Consider the following 24,253-nt stretch of genomic DNA (forward strand, 5'->3'; position numbering starts at 1 on the left):
GTTGACGCATTCGAGCTCGGGTCATTGGACCTTGCATAATGGTTGGAGGATCAGCAGGTGCATCTGAAAGACTAATGTCCTCATCAATGATCCTTTAGTTGGTGTCGGGTTACTAAACGATTCGATGGTGATACACTATTGACCCCTGCCACATCAGACGAATAGCGGCATAGGGCATCGTCACCATCGCGTTGTAGTACGATCCACCCATGATGATCCTTTAGTCGGTGTTGGGTTACTAAATGATTTGGCGGTGATACACTATTGACCCCTGCCGCATCAGATGACTAGCGGCGGTGATGACAAAGTAATCAACGGCCCGTACATCCGACGGTGGCAGAATTGCTTTCGGTTTTCACAATGTATTTACTAATTCATTTGGGCCTTAATAACTTACTGAACACACACCATACAGATATAATCATTACATATCATTCATCATGTCCACAACGAAGAGTACTTGTTATAATAACAATGCTCGACACTTGTGGCACAACCACCCAATTTAACCTAATCCCAAGTGTACTTATCAGCCATTTGACACTAAGTACACAAGAGATCAAATTAAACCCGGTAGTCTGTCGACCACCCCACGGGAGAACTTGAAAATCCATGTTTTCATCAGGATCATAAACAAGTGAATAAAGCTTACATCATTTATTAACCATTTCATACATCACAAGATTACATAAAATCAGAGTTGAAACAGATTTCATAAATGCAGCGAAAGAAAGATCAATTTACAAAAGCAGCATAAGTTAACAATTTTGAGTATTGATGTAGAAGTGGGAATATAAGAATAAAACTTCTACAATCGCAACGACAAAGGAAGCCTCGTTGAGCCCACCAGGAGGTATCCACACACAACAGCTGTTAGCTCCATCATCCACCTGTTATCTGCAACAGGGGGAATGAAACCCTGAGTACACAATGTACTCTGTAAGACTTACCTGACTAGGTGGGAGTAGTCTCTTGACTCTCAAGGATATGAAGAGGGCTATTTTGGCTAGTTGTTTAGTTATTTTTATAGAGAAGTATTACTAATAGTGCATCCTGGTATTCTAGGTTTTAGCAGTCACATCAAGTTTATTAGCAATCCTAGGTAAAAGCACCTAAACTACTTTCAAAGCATGTGGAAAGCAATCAGAATATTTTTCATCATCCGGTAGAAGCCTCATCATCTCCATATTCCAGTTGTATTAACTACGATGATAGTGAAATGACAAGTGGTATCCATATCCGAGGAGGGCGACGATTGCAATTGATGTACATCTAGTTGGGCAATCCCAAACACACTCCCGTACTTCTCTTGACAGCGCATGTACAAGGCAACCATTCTAACCATATGACCAAGACCCAAAATGACCTAACCACCCTAGGGAACCCACCCTATGTGAGGTTTGAGTGAGAGAGACAAGTGATTCTAACTCTCTGCATAGTACCTGTGCATACCGGACGTGTCCGGTATTTAGGGTGTGCACTTTTTTTGTCTCTGTAGTTTTGGAAGTCCTAACAGAAAAGTGTCGGGAGTTCTGGGGGTCGGAAGCCCCAAAAAGCATTGGGAGTCCCAACACCTTACTGACTTGAGAGTTCATTGTCCTGGTCAAAGCTCAACGGCTAGTTTTCAAATGAGCTGAGGGTCAGGAGTTCTGACTTGAGTTGGTCGGGAGTTCCGGCAATCAAAAGTCTCGAAAAGTGTTGGGAGTTTTGACACCTCGCATACTTTAACTCAGTGACCATTAGCGTAGTTCAAGTCATATCGGACGTGTCCGTTATGGCAACAGCTAGAAAATGACTAGTTTTTCCAAGGAGGCTATAGATACCCCCAAGCCTCCACCTTTAGAGGCTGCTGATTCTGCTGATCCTCTAGCACATTTTTGAGCCTTGCAAACACTCTCCAACGCTCTCTTACTGAGTGATCCATCCAAATTGCCAAATCCTTTTGTGGGTTGAGAGAGAATTCAAAAAAGAGAGCAAGCCACCACTTGAGCACTTGTGCATATTGTCAATCTCATGATTTGCATTTGTTACTCTTGGACTCTTCGATCCTAGATGGCTAGGCGTCGTCGGAGAGCACCCAAGAGATTGTGGTGTGCCTCAGAAAGTTTATAATGGTCGATTCCGCCGCTGTAAGGGAAGGAATCAACTAGTACAAGGAGGTAAAAGAGTTGGAAAAGACTCCGACTAGAGTGACCTTCGTGGTACCCTCTAGGGCTGACCTTCGCTGGGTCGCCCGTAGCCCCCTCAACAGAGATATTTGTGTCTCAATTCACATTTCTTTTGATATTTGTGTTGCTCTAGCTCTTCTGTAGGTTCTCTGTATATCATATCATTTCTAGTAGGTACCTGCAGCTTGGATTGAAGATTGAAATCGAAAGGAGCAAGTTTGGGGTCGTTCCACTGAACACGTGTATACACCGGGCACATCCGGTATTGGTGCCTGTGCAAAACTTAATTGTATTTTGATTTAACTCTTTAGTTGCAGGTGTCTGGCTCTCTAGATTTATTTAGTATCTTTTACATACTCTATTGCTAACTTGTGAGGGGTGGCATTACTCTTATTTGGAGTTTCTATTTTGGAAACTCCCATTACTAATCGCTTCCGCATTTAAAGGTGTTAATTTTTAGAAACACCTATTCACCCCCCTCTAGGTGGCATTCTAGGTCCTTTCAAAGACCACTAGGCCTATCAATTCTCTTCCATGTGTTTCCCTCCATATCCACAACAAGTATCATAGAGTACTTCCCAGAGTGCCCCATAATGTGCAGACAACCATTAAGAAACACACTTGGTTGTCTGTAAAATATCACATCAGTATCCTCGCCCTATTCAGATTCCTTATAGATCTATGCTGCAGTTTTAGATGAGTAGATCTCCACACCTGTGCACATACCATCAACATCCACATACTCAATCACATGAAAGTGCGAGGAGGTTGTCGGATCGAACCCCAAGCGAGCCTCACCAATAGAATGGCCAACATCATGGGTGCTAGGTGGCAGTATATTAAAGTTCTGGGTCATTGGATTATAGATGACATAGCAGTATCCATCAGCCCCAAGGCACCCGCATAGGATGAGGCTGTTGCAGCAATCTAAGACAGTTATATTGTTAGGGTTGAAGGGCAAGAATTCGAAGGAGGGGGCATACACCAGAGACGCTGGTGAAGTTTCGACTGCCGTTCTCCTTGTCGTAGAAGAAGCCGGCCACAGTCTGGGACAGCAGCTTACGGTTGTCGGAGATAAGGTGGTTCCAGGAGCGATAGACACATTTGCAGGAGAACAAGGAGCGGGCGGGAAGGTGGCAGAGGATCTCTAGAACAAGATCCTCTATGAGGCTGTCCTGTGCATTCCTATTGTTGGGGGCCACCTCCATTTCGAAGAGCCTGCTATCATTATTGTGTAGTAGGATGAGAGCTTCCTTAGTAATGGGATCACTAAAGAGGAAAATAATCTGATAAAGATCCATCAGTGAAGTGCGAAAGCATACCCTTGCCTTTGGATCTGATGACGGCGTGGCGCGAGGTGCGCAATGGAGAGAGAAACAATGCATCAACCTTGAAGACGGAGAAGTGGAATGGTGTTGCAACTGTGTTGTGGGTAGTTGGGAAATATGGAAATAACTCATGCTGAATTTACTACCGCCGGTAGACCAAACGGTCATGTAGGGTCGATGGCCAGAACGCCTATCCAGTCGGCTCGGCTTTTCATGCGACGGAGAAAATACCACTGTCGCATCTACTGTTAACCCATCGGTGGTAGAAGTCTCAACTACCAGTTTCCTTCAGCAGGAGGCCTTGCTATTGGTCCCACCGGTGGTGGAAGTAAAACACAGTCACTTCTATTGCTACGCAGTGAAAGTGGCGATAGTGATAAGTCAATCTGTAGTAGTGTGGTCTCAAGATGATGAAACAGAAAATTTTGAAAGGTGGCAGACAATTTTGAAAGGACAATAGATCGAGTTCGCGTGGGCTGGCGAAAGTGAGGGATGTACAGCCAATACATCTGGGAGCGAGTACACGCGGGCTCAAGAAGACTAACGAACGTTGGCAGGTGGGATTATAGAGTTTTGCACGATGTTAGTGTGTCGTTAGCCAATTATTAATCAGGAAGCCAAATGAATGGCGACATAGAGGTGGAAATGGATACGATGTGGATATTGAATCTCTAGACTCAATATGGTACTAAAATTTTGGTACTAAAACCTTTAGTCTGACAGCCGGTCGATCGAGAAATATCCATATCACATACACTGCTATGTCAGGCAATTAAGTAGACATCAGGGATTTAATGGAAATTGGTGTTCCTATGCCCTCTTTCATCCTGCTCAGGGATGGATCTAGCGGTGGGGCTATGGGGCTCAAGCCCCCCTATCACTGCTGATCCCTTGGAGTCCCCTAGAGCCCCTCTAAGAAATTTTGTCATGGCTGCTTTGAGGAGGAGAGCCTGGAGATTTGAAGATGAGCTTTCAGGCCCCCTAAACTTCCAACCTAGATCTCTCATTGATCTTGCTGTAGAAGGCTTAAACTATTATCAATTGGATGGAGGGAGTATAAACCTAGTCAACTTTCTTGGGAAGCGATATTTTCATTCTTTTTGGAACACAGAGTGTACTTTGGCCTCCGACCAAACGCACTCCAACCAAACGCACTCCAACACTACTAAGAAAAACATTTTTCCAATGCTATTTTAACCGCCGGTTTGTAACGAAACCAATTGTGATAATGGTTTTCACTACTGGTCTATAGGTTGAATTAGCTCTACAGGTGATGGCACAGGTGGAAGGTAAATGGTGCCAGATGCAGAGGGCGGGTGCGTCCATTTTTTTTTTGAAAAAAAGAAAATTCATTTTCACTGCTGGTTCCAAAGCAACAGAGGTGTTGATTCACACCCACTATCATTGCCAACTCATGAAAGAGGCCATGATGTTGGTTTCTGAGCCAACGGTGATGACATATCTATAGTAGTGCAAGCCAAAGCAAGTTAGTAATAGTTAAGCCTTAGACACAACAATGCAAAAATGAACAAGAGGTGCTATATGGTGTTTCAGTCTTGATATATTGAGAGAGAGTGGTTCGCGTGAATTTACATCTTTGCTTGATTTCTTTCTCTTTGTTTGCATAAATTGTCTAGAAATTGTACCATGAAACTAGAGTAATTAAGATCCTATTTGGCAGGAATTTTTTAGGAGCTGGTATAGCTTCTGTTGTGAAGAAGTCCTCGGGCCTAAGATCTCATTTGAAACCCCTAGAGATTATAGGAATTAGGATTTTGTGCAAGGTTTCTAGAATCTAGATTTTATATAATATAAAAATCTATGATGTTTGGATCTCGGGATTCTAGCTTGGGATTATGGGTATTAGAATTGGTATATTGTCTATAATAGCATGAGAATGACCAAATGAAGAGAACAAGGTGAGGGTAAAACCGTCTTTTCACATGTAGGACGGGAGGAGTATCCCATATTACCCATCTTTGGGTGGATTATGGGATTGTTAGAATTTTAGGTTTAGATTTGTTGTATCTCCCGATTATCCCCTCCGTTTGGAAGGTACGTGGATTTTTTTAATTTGGAATAGTAGACTCCAAAGAGATTCTTAGCCTATTTAAAACGTAGGAATTTCACATAAATCTTGCACGAAGTTTAATTCTATAAGAAAAATAGAGTAATATGGAATAAGGAGTTTTTTCCGCGATCCAAACAACATAACCCTAAGTTGCTTAATGCATGGCTTCTGGTTAAGACGGGACAGTCCACATTTGCTCGTGCTCATGCAACTGGTTGGAGGGGCCCATGCGGGCGTGCTAATGAGCCAATGGGGGAGCAACACGCGGCGCCATTCCCGTCGCTGTCAGTACTAGCCAGCCGGAGCTGGGGTCGTGCCTGACTGGCTGGTGACTTGGTGAGTGCTGCCAGCGACGGGACGTGCGCCCACCGCCGCCGCGCTATGACATGCGAGCATGCGACCGACCGGGGCCAAAGCTGGCGCCGTCCTTGTCACCTTCACTGCTTCACACCACCACACCCATGCGTCCCAAATCACGCATGGTCGGTCGCTTGGAGGAGATAAGGTACTGTTCGTAGTCCAGGCGTTGCTTGTCTCGCCTCCATCAACCAACGACCAACGGGGGAGAAAGGCTGGCTGGAGGCAACACGTACGGTGGAGCCGGCCGGCTAGCTTGGTTGCCATCAACTTCGTAACTTGCATGCATTGTCTCAGTTCAATGATAAGCCGCTCTGGTCTCGTGTCGATGTAATCCATCATGCTATAAAAAAAATGCCAATCTTCTGCTCATATCACGTACGCACAGTTCAGATAGCTAAGTAATATTTCTCCCGTTCTAAATTATAAGTCGTTTTGATTTTTTTAGTATATTTATTTTTCCTATACATCTAGATATAATACATAGTAAAATTAAAGTGATTTATAGTTTAAAATGGAGGGAGTATCACTGATTGGGAAACAGTCATCTAACATAACTAGTAGGCACTTCCTGATGTAAAATTTTCGTCTGGCTGTTCCTCCAAAATCGGCAGTAGACCGAGGCTTGCGATTAGTGGATGTCCGAACCAGCACACTTGCCCACTCTGCCATAGTTGCACCGAGACAGCGGTCCATTTTTTTAACACTATCGCTACGCCATACGGGCCGGGTCTGGGACACCATCCATGATCCATGCGTGGCTACCAGCTGATCTCTTGCACGGTGAGAGACGTACGTGGCACACTTTCACGATGATAGCGGACTGGTGGCAGGAGATTGCTTTCAGTATAGGGCGTGTCCTATGGGAGCACTCCGTCCGATGAGGGAACCTGCAATGGTTACTAAGCCAACCTCTCTAACACTGTTAACTTGGGTTAAGTCCAATTTACACTCTCCAACTTGCAGCAAAGTTCGGATTTCAACCTCGAACTTCAAAACCGGACAACTTTGGCCCTCCAACTCTCGAAAAAGTTCAACTTTCAACCTTCTGGGCGGTTTTGCGGATGAACAGTAACTTTTGATATTTTCGGGAGCATCGAAATTTTATATTATTTTTTCGAGCATCTTAACGTCCTCAAATGAAAAAACTCAAAACTACAAAGTTGTAAATCTCATCGAGGTCTACAATTTACATATAAAAATTATCTTCATCCGACATCGTATTGAAGGGTTTTCTATTTTTTGAAATTTGAGTCTCATCACGCGATAAAATATGGTGCTGAAATTTTATATTATTTTTTTGAGCATCTTACTGTCCTCAAATGAAAAAACTCAAAACTACAAAGTTGTAGATCTCATCGACGTCTACAATTTACATATAAAATTATCTTCATCCGACATCATATTGAAGGGTTTTCTATTTTTTGAAATTTGAGTCTCATCACGCGTGAAACAATTTTGTCGCGTGATGAGACTCAAATTTCAAAAAATAGAAAACCCTTCAATACGATGTCGGATGAAGATAATTGTTATATGTAAATTGTAGACCTCGATGAGATCTACAACTTTGTAGTTTTGAGTTTTTTCATTTGAGGACAATAAGATGCTCGAAAAAATAATATAAAATTTCAGCAGCATATTTTATCGCGTGATGAGACTCAAATTTCAAAAAATAGAAAACCCTTCAATACGATGTTGGATGAAGATAATTTTTATATGTAAATTGTAGACCTCAATGAGATCTACAACTTTGTAATTTTGAGTTTTTTCATTTGAGGATGTTAAGATGCTCGAAAAAATAATATAAAATTTCGGCGCTCTCGAAAATATCAAAAGTTACTGTTCATCCACAAAACCGGCCAGAAGGTTGAAAGTTGAACTTTTTCGTGAGTTGGAGGGCCAAAGTTGTCCGATTTTAAAGTTCGAGGTTGAAATCCGAACTTTGCTGCAAGTTGGAGGGTGTAAATTGGACTTAACCCTGTTAACTTTTAGCACATAGTTTTTAATATAAATGGATCCACATGACATTCTCACATAACCTTAAAATATGTGCAAGAGCTTAACTCTTGATTAAGAACTAGCTTTTCTATCTCTTCTATTAAAATATAAAAAAAATACTTAGAGCTAGCTTAAAAGCCAATTGTTGGAGCTGCCCTTAGCATGTGTTCAGTTTAGGGATGACATAGGATATAATGGACCAATTTCTAATTTTTTGGACAGGACCAATCTACTTTTGTGTTTGGCTACGAGGCTACAGTCATTCCTATTTTTTTTTGTTTGGTTGGAGAGATTGAGAGATATGGGATGATGCAGTTTTGACACCATTAGAAGGTAATAATAATCTATATAGACTCCATCTGACACATGTGGACCCTACTTGTCATTTCCTCTAATGACTTTTTTTTTCTTTTCTTTTCTTTTAGTGGACACACCTTGTCTTCTCCCATTGGACCGTCAACATAGGCATTAGAGGGAAACAGAGCACCGTGCCTCCCCTCGCCACCGGTATGTGCCTTCCCCACTAGGATTGAAAAGTGGGACAGATATTTCCAGATAGCCATATGTACTGAGGGGGCGTTTCCAAACCATATATGAATAGACACTATCTAAATCCAAACATTTAATATCCGTTTCATACCCGAATCTGAATACTCAAAATCAGATTTCTAATATGTATATGAGATAGATATCAATCTCTGATATGATTTGTATCTGGTTGCAAGATCCAAAAAAATTATGGGATAGAATATAGGATATATGCATGAGATAAAATGCAAGATCACTGATATCCATCTATTTTAGATATTATTTAATCCCGATTCCCCGCCACTACCCACCCTACCCCAACTTCTCTAGTGCCTCCCCTCCCCAAACCCGCCCCACATCTTCATGACCTCGGGCACCCGCTGAAAGGTCCTAATATGGCTAGAGGGGTGAATAGCCTATTTAAAACTTCTACAAAGCACTAGAGCAAATTGGTTAGTAACACAAATGGCACAATGCAATTTTGCTCTAGCTCTAGAAGGACTGCAAGCCACCTATCCCAACAATTCTAGTTACTATAATCACTATCACACACAACAAGCTAGATCATTACTCACTAAGCTAGTGTGCTCTCAAAGACTAACTAAAGAGCCACACTAACCAAACTAACAAGCTCTCAAAGACTAACTATACTAAAGAGCTTGACATCTAGTTTGCGGGAATGTAAATGAATAAGTAGGGTGATTATACCGCCGTGTAGAGGAGTGAACCAATCACAAGATAAACACCAATTCAATCACCGGGAGAATACCAAAGGGCAAGAGGCAACCAATTTTTCTTCCGAGGTTCACGTGCTTGCTGGCACACTAGTCCCTGTTGTGTCGGCCAACACTTGGTGGTTCGGCGGCTAATAGGTACCACACACCTAGCCCACCACAAGAGGCGCCGCAAGAACCTATCCACAAGTGAGGTAGCTCAATGACACAATCAATTTACTAGAGTTGCCTTTGGCGCTCCGTCGGGGAAGACACAAGACCCCTCACAAGCAACCGATCGAGGCCGAAGACAATCACCAACTCCGCTCAACGATCCTCCAATCACCGGGACATCTAGGTGTCGGCAAACACCAAAAGTAATAAGCTCACAACCAGCCCAAATCACCCAACCAGTGCCACAAAACGATGCAATTCAATGCAATGCACTAGAGGCTCTCCAATCTCACTCAAGATGATGAAATCAAATGAACAAGTGAGTGGATTGTGTTGCTCAGCTTCCAAAGGGTGTGAACAAGTGTATGAGGTGCCAAGAGGGTGGTCAAGGCCGGCTACACCCTCTATTTATAGCCACACAAGCAAACAGAGTCGTTACCCCTTGGAGCTGCTTTCTGCAAGGGCACCCAACAGGTCGGTGTGCCACCAGACAAGGGGTGGCGGTGCCCTCCAACGGTTGACTCAACGGTTATTTTGACTAGCCGTTGGGTCACCGGACAGGTGACGGTGGCACCAGACAGTGGGTGGCGGTGCCACCCCGGCCGAGCCCCCGTTTTCCCTCCTCTCTAGATAAATAGGGCGGTGCACCGCTGCACCCATGACGGTGACCATGGCGGTGCCCCCTCGGCTATAAATACAACTTGTTGCCCTTGGGAGAAACAGGGTGGTGGCACCGGACAGGCAGTGGCGGTGCACCGCTGTGCCCATGGTTGTGAACACCGTCATATCCAGTGACCACCCCACAGCGGCCCTTCTCTATCAGGTCCTGTTGGGCACCGCCACAGGGGTGATGGTGCACCGGACAAGGTGTGGCGGTGCCACCCTAGCACCACCACTAGCTCTTCGAGTTGTAAACTTTTGTTCGATTCGATCCACGTCAACTCGAGCTATTCCCCACAAGCGATGCTAACTCTTAAAGTGTTTTCTCAAAACATGTTAGAGTCAAGTTAGCATTTCTCAAAACATTTTCCATAAATATTTTTGCTTGCTCTCCAATATGCACTAGGCCTAAATGCAATGCATGAAGTCCAACACCTACTGGCACTAGATGACCGAATTGTCTAGTTAAGAATCTCTCTTAATAGTACGACCATCTATCCTAAATGTGATCACACTCTCTATAATGTCTTGATCACTAAAAAAAAATCCCTAATTATACCTTTGCCTTGATCTCTATAGAGTTTTGTTTTTCTCTTTCTTCTTTTCCAAGTTGAGCACTTGATCATCATCACATGTGGCCATCTCAAAATTTCATGTGATCAACATCACCATTTGAGTGCCACCATGCTCCTCACTTGGATTGCACCAACCTAGTTCATATCATCACTGATAACAAAGGTTAGTGCTTAGGTTTCATCAATTATCCAAAACCAAACTAGGGCTTTCACCTGCGAAGGCAGAAGATTCTGTGCCACCACGAGCTCGATGCGGGGAGGAGACAACCTTTGCTGCCACGACCTTGGTGCATGGAGGAGTCGCTAGTGCCTCCAAAAGCCCGCACGAGGAGTAACCACTCATGCAAGGAGACGACTGAATGACACCATCAATAGAGGATGACCCCGTCCACTCATTTCAAGAGACGAGCATCCCACATCTCGACGTCATATTTCATTTCGGGGACCGACCCATCCTCGGCTTCGTCCATCCAAACACCATCAAAAAAAGGTTTAACCCATCCCATCTTCTTTGGTCCCATGAACCAAACACAAACTTATTAGTATCGCTTCCTCCATCCAAACAACATAAAAAAATGTTTAACTCATCCCATCTTCTTTGGTCCCATGAAACAAACACACACTTAGTATCACGGAAGATATATAAAGAGTGTAACACCCATCTTAGTGTTTGGTTGGAAATGGAACCATCCCCTAAAGGGATTACTCTTCAAAGATATTGTCCCCGGGTGCTTTAAATATGAGGTACCACACTATCCCCTTCCGACGGTGTTGATTTCTGTTTGCTCATCGTCTTCTTCATTTTGACGTCTCCTCGCCTCCCTTCTTCCTCCCAACGTCACATAGGCCACGCCATCGAGAGGTCGCGTCGCCGGGGAGGCTGCACCCCTTGGGCAGCAGCGCCGCCGGGGGGCCACGCCCCCTGGGATGGCCATGCCCCTTGGGTTGGACATGCCGCCAGGGAGGCTGCGTCCCCTAGGCTGGCCGCACCGCCGGGGAGGCCGCGCCCCCTGGACAGCAGCACTACTGTGCTTTTTTATGTGTTTTGGGAAGAAAGTAGAAGGAAGAGAGCGAAGAGGAGTATGACATAGGGAACCGTCTTAATAGGTTGCCAACGGACACATAATGGTTGTGTCTCATCTCTCATGTCCCTTGCTTGTCCCTTGAACCAAACAAAAGACAGGGACAACCCTATCCCAACAACCAAACATTAAACTGAGACTATCCCAACCTCAAAACTGGGACATGACCGCCTCATCCTCTATATCCCAGAACCAAACACAACCTTAGCCATTGTGCTATGCGATTGTACAATTAAAATTTGGTTTTCCCTTTTGGTGACCATGGCTTGAGCCATACTATCCCTTTATTACTAATAAACGGCATGTCATGCCATTAAAAAAAAATCAATCAAGGATAAATTTTGGCCTCAGAAAGTAGAAACTACGTACTACAAACACCGGCCAATACTTTTACATTATTGAGTTTAGAAGCATGCAGATTAGATATGAATAATCAAATTAAGTAATGAAATGGAGTTGGACAAATCTAAAGTGGTAAATTTGACTTAGAACAAATCTAAGTAGACTTATATTTATGTGGTGAGCGAAACTAGGCTTGGACGCATGAACCCCAAAGGGGAAAAAAAAGAAGATAAACAGGGCCACAACAGGTGGCACACATGGCTTCTTGCAAATTTTGCAAGTGCCATTTTCTTCACACGGCCACCTGAATCCCAAGTGGTGGCTGTCATTTCACACGAAAAGCATTTGAAGACATTTGAGTGGGATTTGGAATTGGAAACACAAAAGTGATTCATAAAAGAAGACCTTTTTGCAAGTTCTACGAGGGAATCATGGCGTGGAGATGTAATTCTACATGCGGTGTCATGTCGCAACAACATTTGCCGTTTCTTCCCCGACTTTTGTACGCACGGGTGACAGGCCACAAGCCCACAGCCACAACAGGTGAGCAGTCGTATATTCCTACGCACGAACCTGAAGCGATGGACGTCTGCGTGACAATTGACAAAGTAGGCTGAAACGCAACAGCTACGGTGACAAATAAACCCAACTGAGTTAATATTTCCTTATGATGGTTTAGCAATAAAGTGGGGAAATGAATTGGTTCAAACACAACATCGCCATCAAATCCATGGAGAACTTGTCACAACACTGTCAAGTTCTTTGCCTGGCTCCTCATCCAGAACAGAATCCACTGCCGGGCGGCCCTAGTCCACAAACACATCCTCGACGACGCGCGATGTGAACTGTGCGGCCTGTCCGATGAAACGGCAGACCACATCTTGTCCGAGTGCTCCTCCGCACAGTCCTTCTGGACTCACATTGGCTGGCCGTCCGGGTTGCCAAAGTTTCAGAGCTCTGGAACACTCAGCCACCTCCAAGGATCGCCAAAGAAGTGCTGAACCCCCTGCTCCTCCTCCTCCGCTGGGAAATTTGGAAACATAGAAATGAGGTGGTTTTCAGAGGGATGGCGCCGGACATTGCACGGCTCAGAGCTGCCTGCAGGGAGTCGATCAAGGCTCGGAGCTGCCGCATCCCCAGGAAGGAAGTCATCACCCACCGGTTATCCGGCATCTGTGGAATATACTGCAGGTGGGGATTTGTTTATCCCACCCCCGAAGTTGACCTCAAAAAAAAAAAAAAAAAAAAAACACTGGCACGATATCATACAAATGCGACTAGGAGACTGTAAACTCAAGTAGAAATCCTGCAGAGTGCCAGGGTCGATCATTTGGTCGCGATAACATCCCATCACGTGCTCCAGAGTAGAATGTGAAACGACCGTTGGGCATCGAACATGGATTCACACACGTGCCCATGCACTGCATCGAACAATTTCCTTCCAACTATTTCTTCTAAATTTAAACAATAGTCACATGGGTTAATACATGCACATAGACACGTGTCACGAATCCACTACTGGTGCCCACGATTGTAGATTGTTCCATGGGGACCGTCCTCATTGAATTTTTTAGCGCACAAAAATACCCCTGGAATTTTTATTGCTGTTTGGATACACTACTGGATCCGCCGCCTTTGCCGAGTGCCGGCCGCACTCGGCAAAGGAACCTTTGCCGTCGGCAAAGGCTTTGCCGAGTCCGGCTCTCGGCAAAGCCCACTCGGCAAAGAAGTGGTCGGCAAAGGAATCTTTGCCGAGTGCCACGTGGCAGGCACTCGGCAAAGGATTTGCCGAGTGCCACACCAGCTCTCGGCAAAGGTAACGGGCGCCGTCAACTTGACGCCACCCTTTGCCGAGTGCCGACGTGTCAGGCACTCGGCAAAGGAATTTTTTTTTTGAAAAATTCTTCGCTGAGTGCTGACGTGTCAGGCACTCGGCATTTTTTTTGAAAAAATCTTTGACGAGTGCTGACACTCGGCAAAGATTTGGTCACTTTGCCGAGTGCCATGCTAGCACTCGGCAAAGCTGGGCTCTGTTGGGAAAAATGCCCAGCTTTGCCGAGTGCTGGCACTCGGCAAAGCTAGGAATTTTTTTTTGCTTTTTTTTTTCTGTTTTCTTGCATTCCAGACATGCAATTTCACATATATTCATGACAATAAACTAGAATATCACATAAAAATCACATTTCATCATCAAATGACGTCTCAACACGATATAAGTTCATAACAAGTTCAAAACATGTCCAAAACCTGCAAGAAAACAACGGCGCGAAGGTCGATAACCACAGCGGCACGAAGGCCGACATCACAGCGGCACGAAGGCCGACAAGTCTACAAGCGGGCAGTAGAGGTACCTAGCTTGACCCGGCGTCCCCAGGGGCCCTAGAGCCCCCACCTTGCTCCCACAGAGACCACCCTGACTGCGGCGCCGTCTGGAACATCGAGTAGGGCCCGGAGTGCCCCTGCTGCGTCGGTGGAGGAGGAGCGGTACCTGGTCACGTGAAGCCCTGAGTCAGGAAGGTCGGGTGAGCCGGCCACCCGTGCGGTGGAGAAGGGCCCAGTGGAGGGCTGGCACCTGGAGTCGGGTTCGAACCCGCCGACTGTTCCTGCATAAAGGACAAGTGATCTCATTAGTACCTGCAGGATGGCAGCACAAGCTAAAGCAACAGGCAATATACTCACCGGAGTCGCTATAGGAGTAGGCACAGAAAAAGGTGGTGGAGCGAAGATCGAGGCAGGGAGCTCGTGCTGCTGCATTCCTGGGATCTGAAGGCCCCGGAAGTAGGCGGCAAAGTCCTGCATCTGACGCTGGTAGTGCTGCGTGATAGCCGCCAGCTGCCGCTGATGGGCCACCGCCATGTTCTCCTGGTTCGTCTGCAACTGTGCGATCTGGGCCTGCAATATTACACCTGCAAAGTTGATGGTATGTGAAAGCAAGGTACATGTGTGAAACGAGTGAACGACGAATGAAACTGCACTTACTTGAAATGCCTAGAACATTTGCGCGTTGCTCGGCTACCGAGGCGCTATGGGGATGTCGGAGGAGCTCCTAGTCCCGTCTCGTCGAATCTGGCTCAGCGTGGGAACAGAGGATGACTCGATGGCGCTGTTGGCCATCCAGTACCGCCCGTGCTGCTTCCCTCCTCCCAACCTCATCAAGAGGTCCGTGTCCAGGGGGTCGGTGGCGGGGTCGAACGTCTCCCCATGGCGCTGGCAAGCCGCAGAGGTGTACTCGGCGAGCTTGGGGTAGACGCTCGCGTTGGTGTACGCGTCGGGCCCGTCCGCCGGGTCGTAGACGTTGTCCGCCGCCGTCGCTTTGCCCTTGTGAGCAAGGGCGTACCCCATGAACTCGTTGACGACATGCCCACCATGCGACTGGGTCTACGAGGAAAACACAAACATGGTTACAAGTAATGACAATTGAGCGCTAGAATTAATAGATCAACAGAAGCATACCCATCTTTCCATGAACACTGGGAGGGGCTGGTTCCCTTGGTGGTGTGGTGCCCCTCGCATCTACAGGCAGCCCTCTTGACATTCTCTGCGCCTCTGGTACGCCGCGTCCGTGGTCCACTCACGCACAATGGCCGCCCAGCAGTCCATGTAGTTGTCGCACCACCCCGGACACATCTGCATGACATTAAGTATTTGACATGTCAGAAGATGAATTGAATGTTTCACAGAAGGAATCAGAACGAATGTTTCCTACTTAATTACCTGCATGTACTGCGCCTCTATGAGGTCGGTCTCCCTTTGGAGTATCATCTCCCTGACTTGCGACTTCTTCACCACCTGGCCAAGCACGTCGGCGTAGTAGCTGATGACGCACTGGAGATGCGCCTCGTGGTATAGGTCCTTGAGACGATCTTTGCAGACCGCCTCCTGCACTCGCGCCGCATGCTGCTCTCTCCCCTCCTCGCATGTGAAGAAGTCCTGCACACAGACATCATGTATCATTTCATTGTTTCAAGAACGTCCAACGAATGCGTAGTATTGAGAAATGCGGTGCGATGAAAATACTCACCCAGAACTCCCTCTTGATCTTCGCCGCAAGGGTATCACCGTTGGAGTCCGTGACGCTGGAGAAGTGCTCCCACTTCATGGGCGCCTGTACCTCACCCTTGTGGGTGACGAAGCCAGGGTAGTACTCCCTAATCAGCAGGCCCTGGATGCCATTGATATGGCGTGAACCGCTCCCTTCGCTCACAAACGTCCAACTACTGCATGAGTCATTAACAACAATTGTTAGTCTGTAGTTTGATTTTCAACATGTCATATGAACAAGTAGTGAAATCAATAGTGGTTACTTACGTCTGACCCACAGGTCGAATCACCGGGCGGCGGGAAGGGAGCGGTCGTGGCTCAGGGAGCGACGAGGGCCTATGCTGGTAGGGCTTGCTCGAACCTGAGGAAGCCATCTCGCCTGGTGTCGGCTCGCCCCCATCGTCGTCGTCGTCGTCGCCGCCGCCGCCATCACCGGTCATCGTCGTCGTCGTCCCCCCTTGCTGGGCCTCCTCGAACTACAGCCTCCTCGTCGATTTGCGACATCCGCTGCCCCCCTTCTGGTCGACGGCTCCACCAACTGCTCCTCCTCCTCATCGGCGGTGGTCGCCTACTCCTCGTGGCGGATCTGGTACTGCGAGCGGACCTGTCGATGCGGCCGCTGCCGCCTTCCGCCCGACATTTTGTCGAGTGCCTGCAATGACAAAGATTAAAACTATTAGCATAAATAACTGACAAGTACTTGTAAAGAAACATAATTGCAAGGTAATAATAATAACAATATAGTATTACACGAATTAGAAATTATCTCCGCGAACGGCAATATGGCTGGCGTGTAGTCGTCATCACTATTGTCGTCATCACTATCAATATTGTCGAGCTCTCTTAAGTGTCGGGCATCATCTCCATTGTCCTCATCATCTCCATCATCATCATCATCTACATCGTCCACAACTCCATCGCGCTCCATCTGCCATCGCTCAAGGATTCGTAAGTCCTCAACATCCTGCACCTCATCACCCTCGTCCTCATCGATGTCGTTGTCTACTTCCATGCCCATGAGCGAAAGAGTGTCTATCTCCAAACTCCCTTCTAGCCCCTCTGGTTGATAGAACTCATCTTTGTTTGGGTCAAAGTTGTAATCATCATCGTTTGGGACAACCGCTTTACCGCGCGGCGAGAGCAAGTGCACAAGGCTCCAACCCACAAGCTTCTTGTCTTTTTGGCATGCCCATGGGAGGTAATACACTTGCGTGGCGTGTCGGTTAGCCACAATATAGACATCGTCTCCTTTATAGTTGGAATCCTGTCGAATTTTGACTTGCCCAATCTTAAGGTCTTTTTTCGTGACATCAGGATCGAACCAATGGCATTTGAATGCCACTGGCTTAAAAGCTTTGGCACCCTTAAATTTGAGCTCGTATATCTCTTCGACTATGCCGTAATAGTCCTTCTCATCCGTGCTGGGCGTACGAACTCCGCTGCACGTGGTTTTTAGGTTGGCCCGACTCTCCTCATAGGCTCTCGTGCGAAAGCAATAGCCATTCACATCATAAACGATGAATGACTTGACCCTACGGGAGAAGCCACCGGCCACCTGTTTCAATTCATCACCCATTTCCACATCCATGCGGGCCTGCAAGGTCAGGACAGGTAGATCGTTACATTACTCGCTCCTAGGAGCAAAGTGGAATCTTCTAGGAGCAAACGAGGTTAGTTGGATGGTACATTTGTAGAGAACCAGGAAATGAAATCGGGCACACCATGTCTTAGAAGATGGTCTTCTTCTTGCTCGGTAGGAGCCCTATTGCCTCTCCAGTGTTCATTAATATATTCCCTGAAAAAACAAGAGACAAGGGGGTTGGATCGATAGGAGGAGGATAGTCACGGCGTATGTAACAAGCTCATTGAGAACTTACTTCTGATAAGGAATCACTTCATCAAAGTTCAACAACAAGTAGATCATGATAGTGCGCCACTCATCATGGGTCAATTTCTTGTTGGTACCTACGCTTCCTCTTCCGAGATCCCCTTGGAAAAGGCTGAGGTTCGATGAGTTCTCGTCGGCGTTGTAACGAGGGGTTGGATTGTGCACGCTGGGAAGTTTCTCAGTATAGTACGCCTGTGTGAATGTTGACACCTCCTCCAGAATGAATGCCTCTACCATGGAAGCCTCAATTTTGGCTTTATTTCTACACTTTTTCCGAAGAAGCTTTAGACACCTCTCGATTGGATAAGCACCAACGGGACTGCATGGGCCCCCCAACCGTGCCTCGCGCGGTAGGTGCAAAATCAGATGCTGCATCGACAGGAAGAAGCCGGGTGGAAATATCATCTCCAACTTGCAGAGCAACAGAGGTGCAACCTTCTCTAGGTCAACACAAACGTCCCGAGATAACTCCTTGGCACAAAGCTGGCGGAAGAAAAAGCTCAACTCTGCTAGGACGCGCCACACTGGCTTGGGGAGGTATCCCTAGGTCATCGCAGGAAGGATCCGCTCAATCCATATGTGGAAGTCATGACTCTTCATCCCTAAGACTTTCATAGTCTGCAAGTTCACTCCCCTACTCAGATTCGCCGCATACCCATCCGGGAACTGTAACGTCTTCATCCACTGCAGTACTTCCTTCCTATCGGCCCTTTTCAGGATGTAATCGGCCGGGCCCCTTTTCCATCTCTTGCCTGGCGCAGGGGTCTTCATCACTAGCTTTGGTCTATCGCAAATCTTTTCCACGTCTAGTCTAGCCTTAACGTTGTCCTTTGACTTTTTACCAATGTCCATGAGTGTTGCCCAGAGTGCCTCGGCGACATTCTTTTCTGTGTGCATTACATCGATGTTGTGTGGAAGAAGAAGGTGCTTGAAGTACGGGAGCCTAGTCAAGCCCGATATATGAGTCCATATGTGGTCGTTACCATATCCAATAAAACCACCGTTGACTTCATCAATTTGGAGAGCCTCTATCTCAGCAAGGACCTCGGCAGGGCTCTTAACCTGAGAAATGGGGTCAGTGACTTGAACACCTTTCGTGAAGTGCTTTTCATCTCGTTTCAATTCATGGTTCTCAGGCAGGAATTGATGATGTTTGTCAAAAGAAGAATACTTGCCACCCTTGTGCAGCCAGGTGAACATCACATATGCCTTGCATGTTGGGCAAGGGAACTTCCCGTGAACACACCACGCGCTGAATAAGCCATACGCCAGGAAGTCATGCATTGAATACTGGTACCACACATGCATTGTGAAGTTCCTCTTTGTAGCTCAGTCGTATGTCAGTACCCCCTCTTCCCAAGCATGTTGCAATTCATCCCACACTGGCTGCATGAACACACCCATATTGTTGCCTGGGTGTCCAGGTATTATCAGCGTCAAGAACACGTTCCTGGGTTCAAACATGATGCTGGGGGGAAGATTGAGGGGGATCACGAACACGGGCCAACAAGTGTACGGGGCCGCCATCATTCCAAATGGGTTGAACCCATCTGTTGCCAGTGCTACGCGTACATTCCGAGCCTCCATAGCCTTGCCAGGATTCATGTCATCGAAGTGCTTCCATGCATCACCATCCGCTGGGTGTACCATCTTGTCAGGACTGTATCTTTTGCCATTCTTGTGCCACGTCATTTGTTTCGCGGACTCCTCTGTCATGTACAGCCGTTGGATCCTCTGTAGGAAAGGAAGGTGCCGTAAGACCATCTTGGGGATCTTAGACTGTTTCTTCTTGCCATCACTGCCTTCTACCTCCACAAACCTAGAGGCTTTGCACTTTGGACAGTGTGTTGCTTTCTCGTGGTCTCCCCTGAATAGGACGCACCCCTTCGAACAAGCTTGGATCCCCTCATACGGCATCTTAAGTGCACGAAGGAGTCTCTGTGACTCGTACGTGTTCTTCGGCAGGGTGTGAGGATCCGGAAGCAGTTTGCCAAGAACTGTCAACACGAGATCGAAGCCATCTCGACTAATGCCCAATTGTGACTTCAACGCTATTAGGCGTGAAATGGCATCTAGTTGCGAAACCATTGTCTTCTCGTGAAGGGGCTTCTGTGCTGCCTCCATCATGGTGTAGAACGCCTTTGCGGTTTCCTCTGGATCATCCTCCACCTCCATTCCTTCAACGAACCGTGCTTCATGAAAGTCTGCCATCATGTCTGCCATCCCGGCATCTGCATCATACTCCTCGAGGAGGGGTCTCACCACCTCCTCCCTAATACGATGGTGTTCACCATGGTGGATCCAGCGGGTATAGTTTGGAACGAATCCGTTATTGTGAATATCTACTCCCACGGCACGCTTTCGTTTCTTTTTCTTGTTCTTACACTTGCTGCAGGGACACGGCATCTGATTCGACCCTTTAGCAGCTGGGCCAAATGCATGCTCTAGGAAAGCATCGGCCCCCCTAACCCATTCAGAGCTCTTACTTGCGAAACCCGTGTACATCCACTCACGGTCAGCCATCCTCTGTCATGCGCCAATGTAAGCGGGTAATAAAACATGTATTTGCATCTACACGGCATTCCTACCATCTAATAGGTGAAGGATATGTCCTAATCCCACCCGTGGATGCATAGATGGGTTAGCTTTTATGTTCTGCCCCCGTCCGAGTCAGAATTTCGGCACACCTCCCCGTTGTTCTCCCGATACACGTCCCCGTAGGGAGAGTGTGTATCCGAAGAACACAGGGAGGTGCTGTCGAAACTCCGACTTAGACGGGAGCAGAACATGGAAGCTAACTCATCTACGCATCCGCGGGCTGTCCAAAAAACGTGGACAATCCAAAACAGATACGGTCGCAGATATGCAAAGACTTGCATACCTCCGACCGTATCTCTTTCGGACGGGAGACGCCTAACTGGGTGACGAGATCTACGACCAAGGTACGGGTACAGGGGTTATACCTAGGGTGGCGGTGCTGTGGTGAGGCGACGCTATGCAGGCAGACCGGCACGGCGCAGGGCTACTCCAGATCCACTCTTCTCTGCAAAACAAGAAAATATTCTAGATTCAGAAGGTGGATTTGGCTCATTAGAGATGCAGGTAGATAATTTCTGAGTTTATATTTATAATTTCTGACTTATAAAAAATCTGCAACCCAAAAGACAGCAATAGGAAAACAAGGATATGAATCATTCCAAGGAAAAGGGAGAAAAACATTAACCAAATATCAAGAATATAGCAAGGGCCGCGACGGGGTTTGAGGGGTTGGCGAACTGCAACTTAGGTAGCTATTTTGCTATCCTTAGCGCAAAGTCGCAAACATAAATGTCTTCCTGTCTAACCAGTCCTGTTCATACTATACAATCTCTATGTTCATGCAGGCCTCAACAGGACAGGAAAGAGCTGCCGCCTGCGGTGGGTGAACTACCTTCATCCTAGCCTCAAGCATGGCCGCATGTCACCACAAGAAGAATGCCTTATTATTGAGCTCCATGCTCGGTGGGGGAACAAGTTTGATCTGAAGTTTTTCTAGATAGTAACTTCTCTCAGTTACTAAATTGAGGTGAATACAGAGAGATTGCTGAAGGAAATGAGAAGACATGCAGCAGTATCCCCTGTCATCTACCATCACCTGCTATGTGGGACTACAAATATCCTGAGGTATTCTGGAAGATAGAAGATCAAGAAACCATGATGTGATAGAATATGAAGAAACCATGATGTTGGCTCCACTATTTGGTTACGGTAAATAAGGCCCTCACTATTGAAGCCTGAAGGAATACATCTATATAGGTCAGGTCACTCAGCTATCTGCCTAGCAGATTTGCAGTACTTGTACTTCCTAGCTATGCTTGCATTAGTATGGGTTTCAGTATTTTAAAATCTACTATAACACTGGAGGTATGCTTATGATGTATGTATCTATGTAGCGTGCAAAATAGTTTGTATCAGTTTGTGGAATAGCGTGCAATACAAGGATGCTCTATATGCATGATATATTTATTTCTCTGTTCTTATTGTGCTGAACAAATAACAGTGTAATCTGGTTTGCAGTTATTATTCAATAGAATATGATACAAATTGAATGTTACATTTGAAGTTATATAATAAAGAGAACACCTTTACTTCTAAATAAAGCTTGATAAAACTGTATCCGGATTCAAGAAAAATAGAAAGCAGACTGAGAATAAAAAATATTCGTCCAATAAAATAGAGCCCAAGATAGACAAGAGCTTAGTTTACAACATGTCAAACAGAAACTGTAAAAGCAGAGAATATTGCGTGGGGTTAGATTGATGATTGTCAAGTACATGATACATATGCATATATACAGGGTTACAGGCAACCACAGGGCGCGCCAAAGCTATAGGCAGCAGCAACCCTAAGTGCATGGGCCTAAGCCCACCCACGGCTTAAACATAGCTAGGCCCCTAATAGCCTGTCTAACAGAAACAAATCCACAAGTTATTTGTAACAAAGAACAGGAATAACAGACTGTTTATTCTTAAGTTCAGTTCCAACAGAACAGAACTGGCAGGTTCAGTGCAAGAGTAAGTGAGCTATCATTTTTTCTCTCCATAATTATAAAGCTGATAGCATTAGTATCTAATAATAAAGTTAAATCACACTAACCAATAAGATGAGGAAGAAGTTGCAGGTAATTAAGCTAAGATTTTGTTCTAATTAATCAATAAGGTAGTGCATGGACCACAAAGAACCAACCATCACTGCTCTCTTATACTATCATGGCCATTCCAGGAAATAATCTTAGACTAGCATCAACGTACATGGAAATCCGGAGCTACAGTGTACCTCGTGGATCTAGCAGAGGATAGGGAGCATACCTCAGCGCCGCTGCGTACTGTCGGATGGACGGGCGCGTCCGCGGCGGCTGCAGGGATGTGGTCAAGTCTTCTTGACCGGATGGACGGCAGGGTGCTCTATGCTCAAGGAGGGAGCTTCCACCGCCACGATCCACGCCTGCAGTAGATGGAGAACGGGACCACGAAATTCCACGGTGGCGAGGAGGAGAAGGGATCTCTGGGCAGCGGGGGGCGGAGCTCGGGGCGCGGCAGCCGGGGATGTGGGGCGGGCGGGGGAGCTCGGGCCACCGGCCGGCTGCTCGCGGGCACGTCGGAGGAAGGGGCGGTGGCGGGAGGGCGGCGACGGGCGTAGCGGCGGCGGCGCGAGGGAGGAGTGAGGAGTGAGGAGTGGGGAGTGGGGAGTGGGGGTTGGGCCGGCCCGTGTCGGCCTTTAGGTTAAAGGCTTTGCCGAGTGGCAGATCGGCTCGCACTCGGCAAAGACGCCATCTTTGCTGAGTGCCAGCCGACCTGGCACTCGGCAAAGAGCTGCCATGTGGCAGGCTCAGGGCCTACCAGGCCGGCTCGCCTTTGCCGAGTGTCACGTGGCCGGCACTCGGCAAAGGAACCCTTTGCCGAGTGCCACCCCTGGCACTCGGCAAATTAATATTTTTGTTTTGTTTTTTTCTTTCTATTTTTTGTGGGGTCTTGATACAGTAATTACATCTCAACTTCAAAATTTGGGACAATTTTGAGTTTGTGTGTTATATTTCTTTAATTATTTTTGTTTCGTTGAATTTTTTCGACTACTCCAAATTTGAACTGCATGTATATGAAATAATGGAATTTGGTCATTCAAAAAATGGTATTCATGATGTTCGGCGTATGTTGAGGCCGTATCCAGGACCTCGCATGAAGTTACGCCCATGTTAGTGTCGTAACATGACGAGTTACCTGCGGGAAAAGTGTTTTTAAATTATATAAAATCCAAACGAAGTCCGAAAATGACGAAACTTGTCGAGGTGTGTTGTCATCGCATGTGGAGGCTGCGGTAAAAAATTGAGAAAGTTTAGAGCAAGTTGTGATCACATGTGGAGATGTCTGGGTTTTAGGCATCTGACGTCACAACTTGCTCTAAACTTTCTCAATTTTTTACCACAGCCTCCACATGCGATGACAACACACCTCGACAAGTTTCGTCATTTTCGGACTTCGTTTGGATTTTATATAATTTAAAAATACTTTTCCCGCAGGTAACTCGTCATGTTACGACACTAACATGGTCGTAACTTCATGCGAGGTCCTGGATACGGCCTCAACATACGCCAAAAATCATGAATACCATTTTTTGAATGAACAAATTCCATTATTTCATGTACCTGCAGTTCAAATTTGGAATTGTCGGAAAAATTCAACGAAACAAAAATAATTGAAGAAATATAGTACAAAAAGTCAAAATTGTCCCAAGTTTTGAAGTTGAGATTTATTTACTGTATCAAGGCCCCAGAAAAAAATGGGAAGAAAAA

At 46.4% G+C, this 24,253-nt stretch overlaps 1 protein-coding gene across 1 annotated transcript; it reads right to left on the bottom strand.

Annotated features, from left to right (window-relative positions):
- Nucleotides 1-2,847: 2,847 nt before the first annotated feature.
- LOC136510594 (F-box protein At5g07610-like) lies at nt 2,848-3,376 on the bottom strand. Its single transcript, XM_066504996.1, has 2 exons — nt 3,154-3,376; nt 2,848-3,095 (listed from the first exon to the last, which is right to left on the bottom strand). Exons 1-2 carry the CDS (start codon nt 3,374-3,376, stop codon nt 2,848-2,850), a joined length of 471 nt encoding a protein of 156 aa, XP_066361093.1.
- Nucleotides 3,377-24,253: the final 20,877 nt, after the last annotated feature.

Source organism: Miscanthus floridulus, chromosome 16 (genome assembly GCF_019320115.1).
Source record: "Miscanthus floridulus cultivar M001 chromosome 16, ASM1932011v1, whole genome shotgun sequence".
In the NCBI taxonomy this organism is placed as follows: Eukaryota; Viridiplantae; Streptophyta; class Magnoliopsida; order Poales; family Poaceae; genus Miscanthus; species Miscanthus floridulus.